This window comes from Oenanthe melanoleuca, chromosome 6 (genome assembly GCF_029582105.1).
Source record: "Oenanthe melanoleuca isolate GR-GAL-2019-014 chromosome 6, OMel1.0, whole genome shotgun sequence".
Taxonomy (NCBI): domain Eukaryota; kingdom Metazoa; phylum Chordata; class Aves; order Passeriformes; family Muscicapidae; genus Oenanthe; species Oenanthe melanoleuca.
The window spans coordinates 27,553,390-27,575,829 of NC_079340.1; the positions used below are offsets into that span (position 1 = coordinate 27,553,390).

Here is a 22,440-nt window from a genome sequence, read left to right on the forward strand (position 1 = left end):
CCAGTTCATTTTTGAGTTGCAAGTGCAAGAAAATTGAGTTGACTTTCCTTTCAAAGGACTGTCTTGGTGGTGTGTGCTCTTACTTTCAGTCTTAAAAATTTTTCTAGGGTATCACCAGCTCTGTCCTTCATTGTGCTTTCTTTTGGAGCTGGTGAAACCAAACCCACTTATTCATACATGCATAGGCATGTGTTCTGTTTTCTTTTTCAGATTCTGATATTTTTTAACATAGTCTTAGAAGGGCAGGATTAATAATTATATTAGACTACTTGTTATGGTACAGAAAACTAAGTGTTTGGATATCTAAATCTAAAATAGAAGCCATGGATTTTAAAACTAAGTATATTTCAGAGTTGTTCAGTGCTTAGGGGAATAGGTATTTTTTAGACCATTTCTGAAATAAAAAGTAGGTAATGCTTGTGAGTGTCGTATACAAACAATTCTGTGTGGGCAAGCAGTTCTATAGATATTACCCCAAGAGTGCCCCACAAAGATAGGCTATATTTTATTACCTGCTTTAATAAAATACATTAGGAAAACAGTTTTATTTCCTGAGTGGATTTGTTCATGATGGATAAGTCAAGCTCCCAGCACAAGGCAAGGAGTTACTGCTTGCTTGATGATTCTTCAGTTCTCATCTCTCTTCTGTTCATCTGCTTTTGCTTTCAAATTGCAGTATTAGTATATCCAACAATATTTGCCTTGGAGGAATCCAAGTAAAAGTGGTTTGTTTGCTCTTTAGCCTTTTTCCTCAGAAATTTTTCATCTGCAGCACCTTGTCATTTTTCGCACTGTGGTTTATGCCACCATTTTACCTTCTCACACCTTGTTGTTCATGGTCTCCCATCCCAGATAACCAAGGGTCTGACAGGATTTCTTTTTGTAGTGAGATGGGAGAGGGAACAAATAAAGTGCAGAATATGACCTGCCCATTCAAAGAAAATGGATTGTAGCTACACAAAATGTCGCTGCTTTGCCTTTGTTCAAGCCTAAAGAAATTATTGTTTCCTTACAAGGCAGGTAGAAGAGGGAAGGAGGAGATGATAAGGTCATCTCCTAGGGGAAGGAGAGAGCTTGGTAGATGATATGTTGTGGCACATGGAGGGGTTAATGTGAGATAACATCGTAGTGTGCCTGAAATCCAATATCTTTATTGAGTCCATGGGTTTTTTGGAACCCAGTGGAGTTATGAATTTTTGTTCCCAGGCTTGTTTTGAAAGATGTTTTATGGGTTTTCCTCGAGGAACCGGACTGGCAGATTGGAGATGGAGTGATTGTTTTATGAGAGATGTTAACCCATGGGCAGATGGATATATTTCAGCCCTTGTAGACTAGGTGAATTCTTCCTGACACATACTAGTTGCTTAATTTCACCCATTTAGTTACCATTTTGAGGAAGTATATTACATTCCTGAAATATAGGTATAGGACAGAGAAGTCTTGACATTTCTGTTCTGTGATATTTGTTATGTTATTGTGCAAACATTCAAGGAATACTTCCTCATATGTTTGCACAACACAGTGCAAAGATGTCTGTCAATAAAACTTGTGCTACTTAATGTCTGTAGCCTGTAACAGCTACATCTAGGCCCTGCTATAATAGTTTGGTGGGATTTTTTTTAACCACCTGAGAAGATTTTTGCATAACTGGAGCTTTGTACTGTAACTCCAGGAGCTCTCTAGAGCAGAAGAGATTGGTTCAGAGACCCATTGTTGTGTTTGCAAACTTGGCACTGGTTTCTGTCCTGTGTGTTATTCTCCCTTATTGACAATGAATTTCTTGTTCCACAAATGCCTCCATATATTAACTGGAGATCAGTGTCAGTTCGTGAAATCACATTGAAGACAATGTGATTGTCTTCCTTATTTTGTCAAAAGGAAAATGCTTGCATAAAAAGAAGGCTGGGAAAATGCGTGAATGAAGTTGGTTTTGATGTGTTTTGAGAACATGTAGAAGGTGTTAGCAAAACTTGAAGTGGTGTCTGTGCAAAACAAGTTGCACTGAGAGAATGCTAAGCCTGCACAGTGGGGAGTGCAGGAATTGGGAAGGGCTAAAATGTTAGAGAGATGAAATGGCCTTATACACTGTCAACATCTTTAATTACCCATTTCTGCAAAACATATGATACATTTTTAACCTGTTTTTTTTTGGTAAATCATAGGAGAAGAGGTGGATTTTAATATCTTTTCTGCACTACCCAATATCCCTAAAACAAAGTTGTAGAAGCTGTTGAATAGTATAGCTAAATCCTGTACTGCAGTTATACTATTAGTAAGCTGGCTGAATGTGCTGTGTAGTGCTCAAGTCTCTCTTATGCTCACCCCAGAGGCCTAACCTATTAATAGCTCAGCTTCATGCTTTATTAATATTCACGTTCTTTTTTAAACTGTTGAAAATCTTCAGGAGGCTGCACCTATTGTGCTGCTCTTTCCTCCCCAAATGCTGAATATTTTAAGAGCATATTCTGGTGTGATTTTTCTCTTCTTCCGTTCACAAGGTCAGTGCTGCTTTCTTCCATCTTGACCTTTCTATATTTGTGCATATGGCTGTGCCTCATGTGCAGTTCTTGCTCGGATTCATTAATAAAATCAAGACTGCAACATGGCAAGGCTTATTTCTCATTCTTCATAAAAATTACAGGAAATAAAAAGGATAGGAACCAATTTAGATTAGAATTCTACACTGTTTTCCCTCGTGTTATTTCTTGTAATTTGGAGATGCTCATAGGACCACCTTTTAGAATTTGTTGCATTTTGGCCTTAGCAATGCTTTTGAATTCAGCCAAAGCCTTTCATGCATTCGGTTTTATCTGTGATTTTGTGTGTAGCTATAAAGTCTTACCCTTCTGGAAGGACTGTCTTTTATTTCTGGACAGAGAATTATGTATTTCCTTGAAACTGTGTTTCCCAGATAGAATTTGGAGGTCATCTCTCTTTATTTTGTTTTATCTGTGATATGGGTACTAGAGGACAGAATGATGGAACAGGTATTAAAGCTGAGGATGACATTTAAAAGCCAACCTGAGGCATTTTGATGAGTGAGGGAGGTTTCCACAGAGAGCAGTTGCCAGAAGGGTTTGCATAAAGAAATGGGGTTTCAAACAGCCACCTTTGCACATTAACCTGCATCCCCTCCTGGATGTTGTGAGCCTGCACTGTATTTGTAGGTGATCTGTGGCTTGGTGCTATCTCAGGTGATGCAGTGTCCCTGTTACTGTTGGCATTGTTCTCCCTTTCCTGCCCTCCCTCTGACTCCAGAATTTAAGTTCGATACAGTTTTTAGCTCGCACCTTAAAGCTTCTCTGAGCTACAGGCAAAGTATTTTCTGTTGGGTTGCTGTTTGAGGGGGTTCTAGTCCTTCCTTCACATAAAAAATCTAGTCATCCCATGATGCTTGAACTCTTTAAAATAAGCTGACATAAGAGATCAGAAAATCCGGTTAGTCCACAAAGTAAAGATCAGATAGTTCTTCAGCAGTGACAGTACAATTACAGCATCTAGCAGTAAATGCAATTTAGTGCAAGCTTAGCACAAAGTCAGCTTTTTTCTTTTAGGAGAAAAAAAGAAATGGTAGAGAGGTTGTAAATGTTTATGTATACCAAAAGGTCATGTTTGGTGTTAGATAATTTTGAATTTGCTCTATTGTAAAACATGAAACTCCTCCCTCACCCTGCAGTCTTTATTTTGCCCTCTGTGCAACCTGCTTTTAAGAGATTAGGGCTCTGTGCTTTTAATATATTGGAATCTGCTTAGTGAGAGTGCTTTGTTTTGGAAAATAATTGAAACTATGGCAACCCTTGGGGTTTTTTCCAGCTTATTTGTCTACCTCATGCATTTCTATGTTTTGGTGGATGATTAGCATACTGGAAACCACTGGTAGCTGCTAATGTTGTACAAACAGCAAAATAAGTTCTGTAAATATTAAATTCAGAACTGGTTATTTGTGATTTAGAAATCATTGAACACAAACTGAATGCCATTACTAAACTGAGGGTTTAAGGCCTCTTCACTATCTCAGTGGCCTAAGTCTACAAATCTGTAAGTGCAGAGCAAATGGTTTTGGCACAGAAGTACTAATTCTGATCAGTGCCTGCTTGCTGTGTGCTCCCCCTGATTTCCATCAGGTTCTCTAGAGCATTTGTTTTATGTTTGTTTATGTTCAAACTTGTTAGCCACATACAGACATCAGTTTAAATAAACTGAATTTCTGTTTCTCTTGAATATGACTTCTCTTTCCCAGCTTTCAATCTCTTGCTCAGCGGATTGTAGCCTTAATTTATTTATTTTCCTTTTACACTTCTGTGTTCAGTTGCTGCTGTGATTAGAAAATGGGTCATCCTTGGATGAACTCTTATGAACTGCCTCTTCCAGAGAGCTTGTTTGCCTGGGAAATTCTTGTAGTGGGAGCCATCTTAAAATCTTCTTGACATCTACTGGTGACCTTGTTTCGTAATTACTTGTGTTTCTGTCTAGCTCTTCTAAAGTGTTGCTTCTCCATGTATGAAAAAGCTTTTGAAATACGTTATAATTTAAGATTTCAAGTCTCTGGCTTCTTTCCAAATAAAACCTTGATGTCTCAACAGTTAAAACTGAGAAGCTCTGTTGCATGGTCTGTCTGGCATTTGCACTGATAAGTGGGGCAGACATGCCTGGCAGTCAGCCCAGGGGCTTCAGCCTCCCCGGGTGGGGTTGTACAGCTGAAAGCTCTGCTGGCTGTGCAGACCCTGAAATGGGAGGGGATTCTTCCTCCTTCTCCTCCTCTTCCCCCTTTCCCATTAAATATGTATGCTGATAAAGTCTTGCCTTTATTCTTTCTCTCTATGGATATTTTTTCTCTTTCTGTGTTAGTCTAAGAACTTCTCTGAAACTGGGTATGAAAATAAAAAGCCAAATTATAGCTAATCTTACTAAAATATTATGGTAAACATATGCTTTATTATTTGTGAGAATGTTGACTGTGCCCTGTGACACTAAAAGAAAATTCCTCTTCCCAAGACCTGTGAGATTTATTAGAGGTTTGTTATTTGTTTCTTATACATTCCTGTAACCGTATATCCAGTACTGACTTTTTATGGTGTGTTTCTTTCTGGTCATGGGTATAGTGCACATGTATGACCACCCAAGCATTTCACTGTGTGTCTGGTCTTGTTGGGGCTACATCCAGCACATCCCCCAGTCTGTGTGACAGAGCTTGTGCATTAACATTGACAGAGTGCAGTGGATTGTTGCTGTAAAGTATCTTCTTAAGGCTGTCTTCTCACTGCTGTCAGTGGTGGAGCTGCTTATACTCAAGGGCTTCTGGTCACTTCACTGCCTTTTGTTTCACTTGCCATAACGGTTTTCTTTTTTTCAAGAAAATTATTTTCTGACCAGCTGAGAGACACAGCCATTACCTAAAGCAGGATTGTTTTGGAAAGGTCTCAGGGTTTGTTTGTTGTACAGTTGTGAGGCTCTGCTTTGGGACCAGCCCACCATTCTGTGTTGGAAGTAATGCACAATGCTGCAGCACTTGCAAGTTGTGACTGGGAGCACTGGATCTCAGTTCTTAATGTAGCTGCACTTGCATGTTGTGCAATCCCATAGGGAAGTTGAGGTGCTGCTTTTAATCTTTAAGTGATTTGGCTCCTGGTCTCTTCAGATGAGTGGAGGGCAAGGATGTAGAGGCTGTTGACTGGCTGGCTGTTCTCTGAGGAGCTGCAGTATAGGGATGCTTTCTGTCACAGTCTGCATTTGTCAGGCTTTGCCACTGCCTGCAACACCTACTACCTTGCTTTTTTTGTTTCAGGTTGAGTGGGCTGAAGGCAGAGTGTTGTGAGCAGTTGCTGTCTGTGTTCCTGCAGTGATTTGTAATTTGAGAGTACAGGGAAAATGCCCCTAGATGTATTTCATAAAATTGGAAGAAATAAATTATTGCCAACACAGGTGAGAAAAGGTCACTGAACACTTATTAAATGACTCAGAATCCATTGGGTGCTTCTGAGGGCAGTGTGAGTGAGAGTCTAAAGAGTGTTAATGCTGAATTTTGACACAAATAATTCTGGGCTCTCATGTTATCTTCTACAACCTCCAGGTTCTGCTCCCTACTAAAGGGGAAGAAGTAAACCTTATCCAGTGGCAAGTAAGAATTATGATAGATAATTGTAGATAGCCAAGGGTCTCCAGAGACTGATCATAAACCAACTGCAATTCTTAATTTTCTGACCTTATAGCCTTCTTTGTGGATTATTGCATTCCTGGCTTGAGTATTTTGTGACTCTTTTAAAGCTCCTGTAAGGAATGGGGATTTGTGACTAGCATTTAAGGTCATTCTTTTTACAAGCTGCAAACCCTTTTGCTCTTTTTGCAGAAATTAAAGGGGAGATACTGAGATTTGGGTTGTATTGTTCATGCAGTTTGTGTTTGCATACTAACAAATGAGACTATTATCTCTCTATTGCTGGCAGGTCAAATACAACATGTTATTGTAACAGCCTAATGCAAGATAACTAAAACCAGAATTAAAGGAAAGGAAGTAATTTAAACTGAAGTAGTATGAGTATTTTGCTTTGGAAACATCAGAAGGCAGAGTGTGAGTTTTCAGATTTAGAATTTGACTGAACTGCTAAGATCATTCATCATGCTTAGGATAATGATAATCTGCTCACATGTTTTTATTAACCTCTAGGATAGGTGTTGAATCGTGTCTTTCTAGCAATGCTATTAAATGTTGAGAATCAGATCATTAAATGTCTCAGAAAGCAGTCAATTTTATCGTCCTAACAGCTAATATAGTAGTGAAAGATAATACACCTTAAAGTTTATTTAAATATTTGTTGTGGAGCAGCATTTATCCATTCTTTCTTTCATATCTTTTTTTTTCATGCATCCCACAAGTGTGCAAACCTGAAGAATTTTATTTTTAAATACCTAATTTTGCAGAGTTATCAGACATCTGTAATATTTAGGAAAAACGTAGCCCTGATGTTGTGTTGTGGTTGAACCTGGCAGGCAGCTGAAACACCAGACAGCTGTTTGCTCAGTCCTAGGAGTGGGATGGGGACAGAATCAGAAAAAAGGTAGAAGTCATGGGTTGTGATAAAGGCAGTTTAATAAGTCTAAAGGAAACATCTATGTTATCAACACTGTTTTCAGCATAAATCCAAAGAATAGTCTCATACCAGCTACTATGAAAAAATTCTCTGTATTCCCAGCCCAACCCAGCACATCCAGTAAGCAAAGAATACAGTTATTTTTATGTTAAAGTCTGCACTCTGCTGCCTTTTGTCTGACTATTTTTGCTGCTTCCATTTTGCAGCAGTTACTTGAAGAAATACATTGAAGTGGCAGGTTGTCACATGGAACAAAATCAAGGCATGTCTTACTAGTCCGGTGGTGTGGGTGTGATTTATATGCCTACACTGTTATTACTTGAGCTTGTTTGTACTTTGCAAGTACATGAAGCAGGATGCATTGCATCTCAGAGTAAAATGTTAGTGCTTATGCCTGTTTGGATGTGTTCCAGTAGAGTTTGGTCAGCCAGCTTCTAAAAGATACATCCTCAGATTTGTATTAGTTCAGCTGGGAGTCACGGGAACCTTACTGGGAAATGTGCAAAGGAACAGAAAAACTGGCTGTGAAAGGTACTACTCTGTGCCTTGCTTCAACCATAACATATGACACCCTACAGAGACTTTGATGTTATTTTCTTTATGGTATTGATGTATTTATAGTAAAAATAAGATTCCATATTGCTTCTTCCTTGGGTTTCTAAAATGGAAATCACAGGCACATGTAATTTAGGATTTACTTTTTGTTTGATTCTGTGTCTATTAATCTTGAATTTTGCTTACCCCAAGTTGCTGGATTGACCACTTGGGCAGTATTCTTCCTGCTCTTATTTGAAGTAATTGGTAGTTGCAGTCTTTACCTTAAAAAAATAAGAAATAAGAAAAAAAAAAATCTTAAGAAACAACCTTGAAGACCTGACTCCTAATCTCTATTATTCCTTCCCAGAAGTACACTGCCATTGGAATGCTGGGCAAGGCTACTGATACATTAGATGCTACAGGAAAAGTAACTGAAGAAAAGCCTTATGGTAAGTATAAATATATCTATACACTTGATGTGATTTGAAGGCATAAGTGGTCTCTGTCATAGGAAAGCGGAAGAGATGTTTGGGACTCTGAATTAAGTTTAAATGTGAAATTAAACTAAGATTATTTCATCTTCAACTTCAATACTCATATAATTCAAAACAGCTTCATGCAATTATGTCCAATGTAAGTGTTCCTTTCTGCTGGAAAAAAACAAACCAGGCATTAGATTAGGAGAGAGGAAATGGAATTGGGCAGGACTGTGTCATTGTAAATCTTTGACAGGCTGACAAATGACATGCTGTGTCCAGTAATATTTTCTTCCTCAGAGTGTATTCCCAGGAGTCCTCTCTTAGTAAAACCCTTTAAGGCCAGTGGAGGAATAAAATACTTGGATCTTCCCTCTAGGACGGCACTTCACCTACAGACTGCTTAACATTTAATGAGGATGGCATGAACTATATTCTACATATGGCTATCTTCCAGATCTTGGTCTTGCTTGCATCTTTAATAAATGAAATTTTCTGACTGACAGAGCACAGTGCAAGGGTTTAAGGCTGCAGAACTCATCCTGACTGTGGTTTTGCTGGGCATCTTAGAAACGGTGTAGTAACACAGTAAATGTGTTTGTTATTAGTTCTTTCACAACCTTGGGGAAAAGAAATTTAAAAATAATAGGTAACCAGTTGCTTAGCAACTCTACCGGTCTGACATTCTTTGTACTGGTGATAGGTACATGAAGTAAATAATCTTTTTTTAATGGTATGATGAAAAAGATAGCTAGGATTTCACTTCTCACTCCCAATCTGCTTTCTTTTGCAGTTTTCCTTTTCTCATGAGGCAGGCAATAATGAGTTTCTTGTCCACATTCTAAATAGAGTTATTTACTAGGAAATGTTATTCAGAGATATTGGATCATTTATTTATGCTTCAGGATCAAGTCCTAAGTCTCTAAGCTTCTGAAGGCCTGAGCATCCCCATGGTGTTAGAGATGCCAATACTTCATGATGGTTGAATGAAGAGATGATTCATTTCCTTGGTGTTTATCTGTACCTCTCAAAGTGGAATTTTGTGGTTATGCTGTGCTAAGAAGAGATCTTTGCTCACATATAAGCTGTGAAATACCATTTCAGATAGATGCAACTTCCATGGTCAGTTAATTAAAAAAATGAAAACCTGTTTTTTGAAACAGTAATTTTGCTTTTTTCCTTTTGTATTGTTTACTGCAGACAGAATGTAGAGTGTTGGTTTTGTGTGAGCTGCTCTCCCTGGCATCTCCTGTTACAGCAGTTCCCACCTCTGTACCACCTCTCTTATGGTGGCTTACCTTTCTGTTACACTGTGTGCTTGGGGAACTGATTTGGCTTTAAAATGCCCTCTTTTTTGAGTTGCTTGTCATTTTAAACTGAGATCAGTTGCATGATCCAGTTCATCAGGTGGTGTCATGAAGAGCAGCATTGGCATTGCTGGGGCAGTGCAGTTTGGGGTGCAGTTTCCTTTTGCCAAAACTGACAGCTGAAAGAATTGCTCGTGACATTGGTCTCAGTTGCTTTCTATGTTGGTGCAAATCAGTCAGATGTGATTTCTTCAGGAAAAAAATGAGCATGGGTACTCCTTTCTTGCTCTTCATGGTATCTACATGTGTTTTATTTCTCATCTTTCCAGTGGCTTCTCCAAAACAGCTTTTCTGCAGGATGCTCTCTTTGGCCCATCCCTAATTTCTAACCCTAATAGGTACTGCAGAAAAGGCAAACCAGATGTTTGAGTTGAATTGCAGTTTTGACACCTACAAGGATCCTTGGAGAAGCAGAGTGAGGGAATATAAATCCTGCAGTGCCAACATCATCCAGAATTGGGCCTCAGTGCAGAGAAAGGCCACTTAACCAGTTTGCAAGATGTGTAAAACTCTTCTTGAGTGACTTCATTGGAACATAAGAGGAAAGTGCCTGAGAAAGTTGCTAACTGTATTAACTCTAAGAAAGTGTTACATTTTAGTCCTCAAAGTGTCCCCAGACAGCAGCTTAGGAAGCAAACTGTACAGTTAGTGTCAATGTCAGGATGTACTGAAAAGAGCTCCTTGCTTTTAGTCCCCTCTGAACTTCTTGTAGCTCTTTGTTTCTTACCAGACAGCGAGTTTGCATTTCCACGTGAAATTAGGTTCTGGTTTCATGCTGCTGCCAGGCTGTCAGATGCTGACTTTAGAAGCAAGTAGCATTTAGTATTCTATTACTTCTTTTTTGAGCAGATTAATGTTAGGAGCCCTTTTTTAATATTTTTAAAAGTGTACAGGAATGTACATTCTGAAGCCCACTTCCTCCCAGCTGCCTACAGGCTATATCCAGACGTGGAGAACAAAATTAATGAGGCCTTTCTCAGGTCTCTGATGATTATGCTGAAATGTATGTTTTATAGAGCTACCTGAATAATTTGGAAAGTGTAGTCCTTTCAGGATTGTGCTTCTCTGTTTTCAAATAATTTGTGCTGGGTCAGATGGAATTGAGGTAATTTACTGAAGTTCTGGTACACTGTCACAGATAATTCTTGTGTTCTCTTTTGGAGTAATTTGTTAACAAGCACAGGACTGAATCACCCTTTGGTGAAGGCTTTTTGAGGTTGTGGCACAATTGGCACCTTTTAGTTTGGTAATTTTATTTTCCTCCTTTTGTAGCAGGAAAATTAGTTAATAGTTACCAGAGCTCAAAAGCACACTAGATCTTAGCAAATGCTAAACACTGTAAATATTTACTTTGATAACATATACCACAACTCTTGTTTGTTAATGGCTTAATGCATCATTCTTCACATGGGGATTTTTTTTCTCCTGAGACAGAGGTTGCCTGTATCATGGGTGACTTCCTCAGAGGCCCCATGTGACCTCTCAGTCAAGGGAATACGAGATCAGAGCCCGAATTGAACTCAGATGTCTCATTAAATGCCCTGGCCACAAATGCAGTTCATGGAATGGAGATTGGAAGAAGAGCTCCCAGGGGCACTTGTGCTTAGGTCTTAAATAGTGAATTTTAACCTGAAGCAGCCTGGGGTTCACAAGAAGGTTGACAGGATCACTGTCATGAAGCTGGGTCATGCTGACTTTCCACCATGTATTTCTGTCATGATGTGTTGCTGAATAGAAACAAGACTGAAATAACTGTGTAAGAAACTTCAGAAGATTCAGAATTACTGTACAATGGATTTTGTTGTTCCTAGCCTGTATTCTGATGTAAATCAGTCTCTCACAGTGTCTCAAGAGTTTTGTGCCTTGCAACCAAGATGTGAATAACACATCTTGGGACAGCTGCTTTTGCCTAGGGACAGCAACTGCTCTTGAGGCTGCAAAGTGTGCTTTATAGAAGTGAGGAACTACAGGATCATCTCCCAAAGCTGATGCAAAAAGAAATCTCATCTTTTTTACTTACAGCATGAAGTACATCTGGCTTTTAAGGTTTGCAAGTAAAGGTCTATTTCAACATACAACAAAGGCTCAATAAATAAATTTGGTTGGTTTATGTTCCAGAATGCTGTTGACTTAGCCGGGCTGACATTAATTAAATATAACTTATGAGGAAACAGGGCTAGTCAAACCCTAGACATTAGAAATGCACTGAAGTGCATTGTGATTACAGATCTTATGTTTGTACTCTCTAAACAAATTAGGGATGAATGTCATGTCTGTTGAGTAGAGCTTCAGAAGACCAGTGCAATCAGCTACTTAGGTTATAGCCTTCCAATAAAAGTGGAACAGATGTCTATGTGTACTCTTAAAAGAAAGTACATTGCCTAAACCAGCTGTCTTTCTTTTACAGAATTTTGTTAGTAAAATTACCTTTCTTAATATATAACTATACCCTAGAGTACATTTGCAGGTTAGTTGTTTGACAGGGAAATTTTTATGTGTCGTTTCAGATAAAGTCTTTTTCTACACCAGTGGTTTTGCTCCCTAATAATCAAAAAAATTTAATCTCTAGTAATACAACAAAATAAGTTGTATTTTCCCCTGCAGTTAGGTTCTCCTAAGAGAGAAGTTCCCAGGGTTAGATGAGCATTTTATTCTTTTTGGTGCTTTAAAAAAAAAAAAAAAAAGAATATTCTAAATTTTGTAGCTTTTATATAGTTTCCAAGAATGATGAATTTGCAGCCTCAAGAGAGGAGAATTACAAAAGAAAACATTAAGGAGGATTTCTGCCCTTCTGAAAGTATCCAGATTGTCCTGATCACCTTGGACAGTTTGTTCCACTTCTTTTGTGATACTAAACCAGCCTACAGTCTGGTTTTTATCTCTTTTCTTTGGTGTTTTTCACCCCATCTAAATTCAGAAGCGAGGGAACTCTTGCATCTGCTTGCAGAATGTGATTGATGCCATTAGTGCCATGTGAATAATCAATACTAACATACTGACTGTTATCTTTCCACAGACCAGGTAACAAAAGGAGATCTTGAAAATGTTCTGCAAAAGTTCACAGGGGACATCATGCAAGTTCCCCCACTGTAAGTTTCATGATATTCAGACACTCTTGTGTTCAGCTGTCAGGACTTGCCAGCAGAAGTCTGTTCTCTCAGAAATATTAATACACATTTTGACAAGAGGATAGAGGCCAGGCAGTCAGGAGTTTAATATTTGCAAGTGCAGGTCATGCCCATTTGAAGATCCAGCACAAATGGTGACCTGTGGGTGTTTTGGGTAAATGTAAAGTAGCAAAAGACTTAAAAGCTTTGTGGGGCTTGTCTTCTCTCTTCCAATCTTACTGACATCTCTCTGGAAGTTCCTTAAACGACTTTGAATTAGTTTTTTGAAAACTTAGAGTATGAATGAGCGATTAATGACTGAGCTTCTGTGGCTTAGCAAATTTCTTCTGGTCAGGTGAGCCATAGTAGCTGGCAGTGTGCATGACTTGGCTTGTGACAGATGGCTTTTATGGTGATTTAAGCTAACTTGCTTTCCTTTGCATTTGCCATGTGTCACTTACTGTGATTCTTGTGCGAGCCCTGTAAGGTCAGTAATGCCCCACGTTTCATGTGACCTGTCCCAAATTGCCCTCTAATACTGTGGGCAAGATCCTTTTGGGATTTTTGTATGGTCATTATTCTGTCGTACCCAAAGCTGGAGCTTTGGATAAAGTTCCATGTAATTAGTGCAGTCAGTTTCTGTGGTTCTGTAGTGGTTCCTTAAACATCCTAGAACGTGGCAGTTGCTGTTCAGGAAAAACCCTGGTGTGGGACAAAGAAAGTGCAATGTAGAATTACAGGAGTTGCCTGAGTGGCTCCCAGTGCTCAGCTCAACATAGCACTGAAACAGAGGATGCCCTTCTGACTTCTGAGACATGTTAGAGACAGCTGCAAGTGTTGTAACCCTTATAGAAACCCTTTTATTTCATGAACTGCAGGGTGAGTGATAAAATGGTTTTAAATCCCTACAGCAAGAGAGAAATACTCTTGTTTTCTGGTTTACATAGTTACTGGTAAATGAGATGATTCTGTGTCCAAGAGATTTCAGCAGCACTTGCTGGGTTTTTGTGGGTTTTTGTGAGTCCTTGGAGGGTAGTAAAATGTGTGCTACCCTAGTACAATATTACCAGGATCTGGAGAATGGGAAGCCTGTTCTATTACAACCATATGACATGCATTTTCATGCTCTGTCTGATCAGCTATTCTGCTTTGAAGAAGGATGGAGAAAGGCTTTCAACTCTGATGAAGAGAGGGGAAGCTGTGGAAGCAAAGCCTGCTCGGCCAGTGAGAGTGTACAGCCTTTCTCTGCAGCAGTTCCAGCCACCACTGTTCACACTGGGTAAAGGTCAAAGATTATTACATAGAGCAGTGCTCCCAGCCTGTTAATGTTTATTTACACTCAGAATGGGACTAAGAGAGTGGAATGGGTTTCATTTCACTCAGCTACTTATTTTGGTGTGAGCCCATGTGCAGAGACTTTCACTTTGTATTAAAAGCACCGTATTTTGGTTTTAAGTTAAGCTGATTATATCTAATCTCTCAGTGAGGGAAAATTTTGAGAGACTGGTCAGGGGATTATTTGCATCTGCCCATGATTTTGCAACCTCCAGCTCATTCCTCTCTCAGGTCTGCTTACTTCACTTTGCCATTCTTTCACACAGATGCCCAGACCTGCTGGCATCTCTCCCAGGACCAGTTTCACTTACTGTCAGACCCCTTTCTTGTTGAGGAGGCAGGATCTTACCCTTCCTCCTATCATTCATTGAGAAACTTGGGTAGTACATTAAGAAGCATCTTAATAAATAAACCAAAAAAGACTCTTGTAAATGTTTAATGCTACTGTAAAGTCAAGATGATGCCTTGCATTGATCTGTCTGCCCAGTTGATCCCCAGTCCTGTGATAGACCAGATGTTTTATGATGAGCAGGTATGAGTGACAGAACTCAGTGCTCTGTGACTTCAGCCTTTACTTTGTGGTTGGATGACAAGTAGCTAATCACTGGCAGAGGTAGAAGGGAAGAGCTGAGAGAGCAGGGAAAGTTAAAGGTGAATTTTAAAATTTTAATGGAGCTGCCTGTCTGCAGTATCTGAAAAGCACTGATAGTCAGTTTAGGCTATACTTGAAATAACTTGCTTTCATCATTAGAAATATGAATCAACCTGAAATGCTTAAAATGAATAGGACTGAAGCATTTCTTAACATACCATAGCAGGTACTTAAATTCTAGTGAGTTACTACAGTTGCCATTTTATTTGCTTTCCCTCCTGTCTAGCTTAGCAATTTCACCCTCACATATGTTACAGGATGAATAATTGATGTTGCATCCTATAAATATTTTATCACTGGGTTGTTTGCTTAGCACATTTTTACATTTATGTGGGGGCATGACTCTATGTAAAGTAGATTTCATGTGGCACTGGCAATTTACCATGTCACTTTTAACATTCCAGATGTTGAATGTGGTGGTGGCTTTTATGTCAGGAGCCTGGTCAATGACATTGGCAAAGGTAGGCATGGAAAAAAAAAAAAACCGTGACAATGTAGGGAACAAGTGTGTGTTCATGGAAAAATTTTGTCATTCTGTATATCTCAAGTAACTAGACTTGTGTGTTATTTTGCAGAATTGTAGTGCTATCACTTGTTTTTATATACTCGGGTAATTTCCTTAGGGGCACGGGGGAATGATCGCTAAATAATTGCCAGGGACCTTGGGGGCCAGGTGATAAAAATGGAGCAAGCAATAGCACTGAGCAAGATAATGCAAGGCAAGGGGGGGACTTCTTCCCCCACTCTTTCTTGTGTTAAAGCTAACTCAGATTAAGGATGAGAAGAAGAAAGATACTGTCTTTTTAAACATTATTCATCACATTTTGAAAACAGATTGCACAGAACATTACCATGCACATAATAAACCCTATCTGCTGGAAAGACTTCCACACTGGTGATGATTTTTCGAGTGTTTTCTTTCTCCTCTGCCTGAACTGTGAATAGTTTTGCTTTCCCACAGGGATATTTGTCTTGTGCTTTGTATCTATCAAACTGCATGATGGAGGATAGATAATCCATTTCAAACTATTTTTTTTTTTTAAATGATACATCTGCAAGAAGGCAAGTAATGTGGGATAACCCTATGAATTTCAATGTTGTTATTTGTGCTTAGGCAAGTCCAAGTTTCTGTTACTGCCTTCTGAGCATAGTGGCTTATGTTTAGCCCTTTAATGAAAAACCAAGATAAAGTCTGTCCATAGCTGGCTTCTTTTCAAAAATTGAAAATGAAAGAAAAAACTTCCTGCATCAGAATGGATGGGAGAGAATATTTTAGTGTACCCGTGTGCTTACAAGTCAGTGCTTGTTGCTGTTATGTTTTGTAGCTTCTTTATAGGTAATTATGTCCTGCTGGTATTTATTTAACATAGGAGAGCATTTGTATGTATTTTTTATTTTTCCTTATCTTAGTTTCTATTATCCTGATAGGCAGCACAGGATAAAAATGTTAAAAATACCTCTTAAAGGCAGGAAGTGCTAAGGCCTCAAAATGTGTGGAAAAATAGTTAATGGTCACTTGAGAATGCAGAATGTTCTGCTTACCTCTTATGGCATTATTTCCTCACTTTTCATTCTGATCTAAATCTGGGAAAATCCTTGACAGCTTTCTGTCAGATTCTGAACTCTTTACTACACTGGACAGCTATTGAAATCAAAGGACTTCCTTGGGTCAAATTTAAGAAGATACAAACGAGTGATAAATCTTCATGACCTTCCTTGTCAAACAAAACAGAATAATGTAAAAGGCTACATACAAAAATACTTTTTAAGTGAGCTGGAAGTGGTTACACTTTCAAAGCTCATCCATGTACTTTGTCCAATCCCTCTTTCCTCCTTTCTCCAGAGCTCTCCACCTGTGCCACGGTGCAGGAGCTGACCCGCACCAAGCAGGGGCCGTTCACGCTGGAGGAGCACGCCCTGCAGGAAGACAAGTGGACAATTGATGAAATTGCTCAGTCCTTGGAGCACTGCACAGCCCTGCTCCTGGGAGAGCCAGCTCGGAAAAAATTGAAGACAGAGCATCCTGGTGAAACTGCTGTGATCTGTGGGGATAAGTGATAAGTAGGGTCAAGGAAAAAGACTGAATGATTGAGTTGTTTTAAGATTGGATTGGGATTGTCTCGCCTCCTGTGTAAATCTGCAGGTCTCTACTGGGAAGGTGACAAACTGCAAAACAAGAGAAATGGTTCTTTTGTTTCCTGGGGTTAGAATGTGCACTGAAAATACCCACTGCTAACTGTTTCTTGATTGTTTATTTTCTTCTTGCACACTGTGACTGATGCCAATTTTTTTATAGAATTTTAAAGAACTTTCAGGGTGCAAAATGGCTGCTGTTGCAAATTCATCAATAAAAATACTATATACAATAATGTCTGATAAGTGTGCTCCAAAAAAAATGTTCTTTTTCCTTGCAGATGGTAATCATATCCTGAAATACTATGGTGAAAAGTCTGTCATAGCTTAAAGCACCCAAGAATGTGGTGTGGCAATTTGCTTTCATGAAATCTGTTTCAGGATATATCCATTTTACCATATTTTTTCCTATGCAGATTGTTCTCCAGTCAAATGTTCCTAGAATGCAGTGTGTGAAGGTGCTATTATTTTAAGTTAAGTCTGAAATCGTAGCCTAAGGGAATAGTTTTAAGTTTAACAGTCCCTGAAGATGATTGGTTTGTGCCTGGATCTCTTAAAAGGTGGTACATGAAGTGTTGATTCCAAACTTACTTTCAGTCTAAGAAATTAAATAAATATCCTGAAGTTTCTCATTGCAAGATACCTTTCCAGATATCTATAGGACTTATTTTTGTTTTCTATACAATAAAAAAATGAAGTCTGTGCAAGATTAATGAAGGTTTTGTTTAGAAGGAGGACAGACTTTGTTTTATTCAGTAAACAGTTTTCTTCCTTTGTATATTCTTATAAAGAACTTAAAGGAAATGTTGAAAATAGCACAAGCAAATTGAAATGTTAGAGCACTACAGCAGTAGCATATTTGAAGTACAATATGGATGAAGTAACAGATACAAGAAATTCTGATATCAGGGATGGGAGAAAAGCTTGTGTCCACTGAGGTAACAGTGGGAGATTTTTGTTTCTTTTTGGGGTTTTCTGGTACTTCGGGTAGAAACAGAGAAGAGAGAGATTATTTCCTAAAGAAGTCACATAAGGCAGAAAATTTCATTTTCCAGTATACTACTTTTGAGTGATCAGAGACTTTAATTGGAACACAGCTTCTCTTATTGTCCGAATCTTTATTTTCCTAATTTATGTTATCCCAGTGGTTTTCTAGATTAAGTTCTCATTTTATTTATCTTCCTGATTTTTGAAAAATAGTACAGTAGATATAATTCTGTTAGTCTGCTTCTTTCATCTTCAGGGATTTGTTTCTTTAAAAATCAGTGCAACTGAGAAATCTCTCTATTAATAGGGTACATTTGTATACAGTGCTGTAAGTGTCTAACACATTCTTAATCTCATCTGTTTGTTTAATGCTCACCAAGCCTTTCTTGCTATTCCATTAAGAGCCCCTGATATTTTTAGTTTCAAAAGGAGAATTATATTTTCATCAGCTTTCTGGTTAGCTTGCAGCTGGTCTGTTGTAATTATTGCTAACAGATCTGTGATCCTGAGAAGACAGGATCTGCCCCATAGCCTAGTCACTGGAGAGGAATGCAATGGCAATTAAAAAAAGCATCTTGTGGACATCAGCGAGTTCTGGTTTAGGCTGCAAGTCCTGATGCATATGGAAAGCATAGGGAGAGATGGAATGCAGTTGTTCAGGAATCTGCACAGAATCATTCAGGTTGGAAAAGAACTTGAAGACCATCAGGCCTGACCATTACCCCAGCAGTGCCAAGTCTACCTTAGCCTTTTTTCTTGGAATTCCTCTTCCTCATCTTCCCCAGTGCATCAGAAATTAAGGCAGAATTTCTTTCTCTCAGATTAATGACAAACTTCTCCCCACATAACTTGTCTTGAACTACAGAAGGTATTTCCTTTAGCAGCTGGGTAGCAGGTGTGTTTGGCTGGAGCTGTGAGTGGCTGGACAAACCCATGGCAGGCAGCAGGAAATGTTCCTGGAAAGCACAGTGTGAAGAGTGCAGTAAAGTCATGGACACATTATGCAATGAGCACTGATGAGTGTTACCCACAATTCATTACTAAACACTTGAGCTATCTGTTCAACCATTCCAACTCCTCAGGCTACTTCCCAGTGTTTTTCCTGTGTGCTGGGCCTCCCTTGTATGCTTTTTCCTAAGTTTCCCTGTGCTTTAATGGTTCTCTTGTGCCCTGAACCTGTAGTTCCAGTGAATAGTAACTGGGAAGCCACTGACAAGTTCAAGAATAGCCTTTTTAGATATGTTTTAATAAGTGTTTATCCCAGTATCTTAAAACTGTCCAGATTTGGAGGTGTGTTCCCATGGGAGCCTAGGGAAATACTTGTTTTAACTTCCTTATTCTTACTAACATGCTCATCCCAGAGCTGCCAGACTTCAGAATTGGGCTATATCCACAGCAGAAAGTATTCTTGTTAGAAGAAAACATCCCATGATCCTGGATCTTGGTTACTGAGTCATGATATCTCAACATTAAAGAGGAAAAATATATATACAATATTTCTGAGATTACTAGAAGTTAATACTAAGGTCCCATCTGAAGCAAATGGTAGATAATAGGAATTTTATGGTTCTCTGCCCAGAAAATGTGTGTCTGTGATATGCCATTTAAAATATACCCATGACACAGATTGAAAGATTGTCTCATTTTAATGAGCGTTCATGGGGAAAATCCTGATGCAAAAGCGTGTCCTGCTTTTTGAGCTGAGTATTGCCAGTCTTCAGTGTGGTCTTGCTGTCTTCAGTCCATGGAATTGTGGAACCATAGCCTGGCCCTGAGTGCTCTAGTGCTGCTGCTGCTTCCCTGAGTTTTACAAGAGCTTCAGAATTTGCCTCCCTTTAATGTCTCTGCCTAGCTGGCTGGCTTTCTTCCTTATTTAAATAGTAGTTTTCACTTCATAATATATTTCTGCTGCCAGCAGAGTAAAAACATTGAATAACTCCCCCAATTTTGAGATACTTTATTTTTTTTTTATTTTAATAGATGGTGAATTTGCTACTCTGTGCATTAATGGCTCTCTGACTCTAATGAGTAGGGTCATGCTGTTTGCTTGGCAGAGTCAAGGAGTGAGTTTGCAGTGGTGTTAATTTTATTAAAAAGGCCTTACAGAAGCAAAGTGAGAGCATGTGAGGGTGTGACTGCAATATACAGCCAGAGGGAAATCACAGAGACAGTGAATGGATTCAGCCAGCCTGGGCAAAATTATTGTCTCTATTAAAAGGCAGTCATTGTTTCTAATAGCCATGGGTTTAATTCTATTCTTTGTGAGACCTGATTAAATAAATCACCAATAGTTAAAGGCATGTGAGGCAAGCAAGTTTATCATGTGAATGCTTTTGTCTGCTCTGGGTGAGGAGATGCCACGTCTCTGTCTCTGCCATCAGCTGCTAAGATCATATAACTGTAAAGAGGCAAAGCAAGAAGTCGATAATTGGCAGTGGGTGGTTGCAGGGCTTAAGAATAAAAGGATTACATTGCCAAAAAAACCCCCATATTTTGTAGTTCTCATTTTGGGGAAGTGTTGGAGACAATGCTGTGGTTCAGAGAAAGTCTTAGCATGGCTTCCTGAGAAACACCTTACATTTTTGTTATTGGTCTGAATGTCTGGGACTTTAATCATCATCCCTCCTCACCTCTATCAAAAAATCAAAGCTGCAGTCTCTCCCCAGCTTCTCCATGTCACCATTGCTCCATTGTGTTGTGGATGCTGGAGCAGTTCTCTGCTCAAACTCCGGGCTCTGAAGGAGATTGTGTGGCTTGCCCAGAAGTTAACAGGAACAGAATGAGGAGGACAAAAAATGAGGCAATGGAAACTGAAATATAAACACAAAACAGCCTTCTTCTTACCAGACATATTAATTTTAGGTTACAGCTCTGTGTCTGGCCTTTGCATCCCATTACCTTATCTACTGTCTGAGACAGTCCATCCTAAAACTTTTCTTATCCTGTCTTCTGAATTCCTTTCTGGGTACATGAGAGCTGTGGGGCAGTGTGGAGCAAAGGAATTTGTGTGATTTCTGGGGGACAGGAAAGCTGGTAACAGAGCAGAACTGAAAAGGATGAGGTGGGTCTGGTCCCTTTCTCACCGTCACCCTTTTCTAAGAAAGATGGTTCTGAATGCTTTAGTGCCATTTCCCTGGGACGTGGGATTATTTTAGATATTTCAGAATTAAGTACTTCAGAGTCAAATCTGCAGCTGAGTGCATGCATTAGAAACAAAATGCATCATTTCACAGATGTCACACTACTTTTAGTGGCTTCAGAACATGATTTTACAGCTTAAATGGAGGGGGGTAAAAAAGGAACGGCAAAAGGTAAATGCATATTTCAGTTCCTATGTTTTTAAAGTAGATGAACTCAGTTTTGGTAATTATGTGAGAAAAGACATCAAGTGTTATAATGGAGAAAAAGTAAAAAGAAGGAACACAATTTTTACTGCCTTTTCTGTTTCTTTTAGCACAGAACAATTAGCTTAAATATGCCATTTCAAAGCTTAAGAAGCTTTTATGTGGAAATGCTTGAGAGATTGTTACTGTATGCTGATGTGAAAAAAGGCATTTATTTTCATTTCAGCAGTTGAAAAGATAGTTTTCTGTGATGCCCTTCAAAAGACAGTGTTTTGTTTTGCTTATATGAAATTGCAGTAAATCCTTGGCATAACTTACTCTTGTGAGTGTTCACAGTAAATCATTTCCTGCAGCTGGCTGTCCTAGGGATCACCAAACTGTTTCAAGTTCTGCAGGTACCTAATAGGCATTCCCAGTGGAAATGGAACATTGTGTACAAACACTGAATGTATTTAGAAAACAGGACTAATTCTCAGTAATCTTTGCTATGCAGATTGCTCTTTTGGTAAAATAACATCCAGGCTGTGCTAAACCTCGCTGCTGCTGTGCTGAGTTGCTTTGTGTAGTTTCTTACTTTATACTCTTAATTTCACAAAGGGCACTGGCAGACTCTTGATTTCTTGTCCAGGTGATTAATTTCACCCAGCTGCTGCATACCCAGAGACATTCCTGGCTTTAACCTCTTCATTCGCTACCTAGGATTCCCAAGGACGGTGCAGCACTGGCAGAAAGAAGTGTGTGTTCACCTCCTCTGTCCCAGTCATAAGCTGGTGTGTAACATGTTGCTAGTTCAAATAAAGCAGAATATTGAGAGAAAACCCTGTATCTCATTCTGTTGCCCTGTTAACCTCCAGCAAAAGATGGAGAGAACAACAGGGAACAACAATTTTACAGTAATTCTACCTCCAAGTAAGAATCAATGGGAAACAGCAGCAAGGTCTGTACAGAGCTAACTTAAAGCATGTGATTATTTCTTTTGACCTCAGTGAGAGGACTCCTGTCCTGTTTTATTAAATTAAGTAAGTTATTACTCACTGAATTAAGGCCTTGTGTGTTTCATTTTCACCTATCATGTTTTGGTTTTTTTTTTTTTCTGTTGTAGTAATGTGAACTGATGGTTTGAAAAATTGAATTGCTTCTTACAGGAGAAAAAAAGACAAAATATAAAATAAATATTAATGGTGTGGCACAATACTTAGAGTTGTTCTATGTCTAATGAATATGTAGCAGGTTTTTTTTCAACTTAAACACAAAAATAGTCAGAGTAGAATTAGTGTTTTTTGTTTTTTTTAAATGTGTTTATCTAGGAAATTAATTTCTCTAGGAAGTGCTATTAAAGGCTGTGCAGAGTGGAGAAATCTATTTCAGTGTGTTGGTCAACTGTTTCTAGAGGTAGGAACATTTTTATTGAATT

The 22,440-nt window shown here is 38.9% G+C and overlaps 1 protein-coding gene across 3 annotated transcripts in view; it reads left to right on the forward strand.

Annotated features, from left to right (window-relative positions):
- TRUB1 (TruB pseudouridine synthase family member 1) overlaps nt 1–22,220 on the forward strand; it is a 31,869-nt gene extending 9,649 nt beyond the window's left edge. Inside the window, exons 4-8 of one of the 3 annotated variants that reach the window (XM_056494371.1) lie at nt 7,993–8,074; nt 12,485–12,557; nt 13,715–13,854; nt 14,967–15,023; nt 16,406–22,220. In XM_056494371.1, coding sequence (XP_056350346.1) covers nt 7,993–8,074; nt 12,485–12,557; nt 13,715–13,854; nt 14,967–15,023; nt 16,406–16,620 — 567 coding nt within the window. In that variant the 3' untranslated portion in view covers nt 16,621–22,220. The remainder of the gene's footprint in view (nt 1–7,992; nt 8,075–12,484; nt 12,558–13,714; nt 13,855–14,966; nt 15,024–16,405) is intronic. The other 2 variants (XM_056494372.1, XM_056494373.1) reach the window with 2 other exon arrangements.
- Nucleotides 22,221–22,440: the final 220 nt, after the last annotated feature.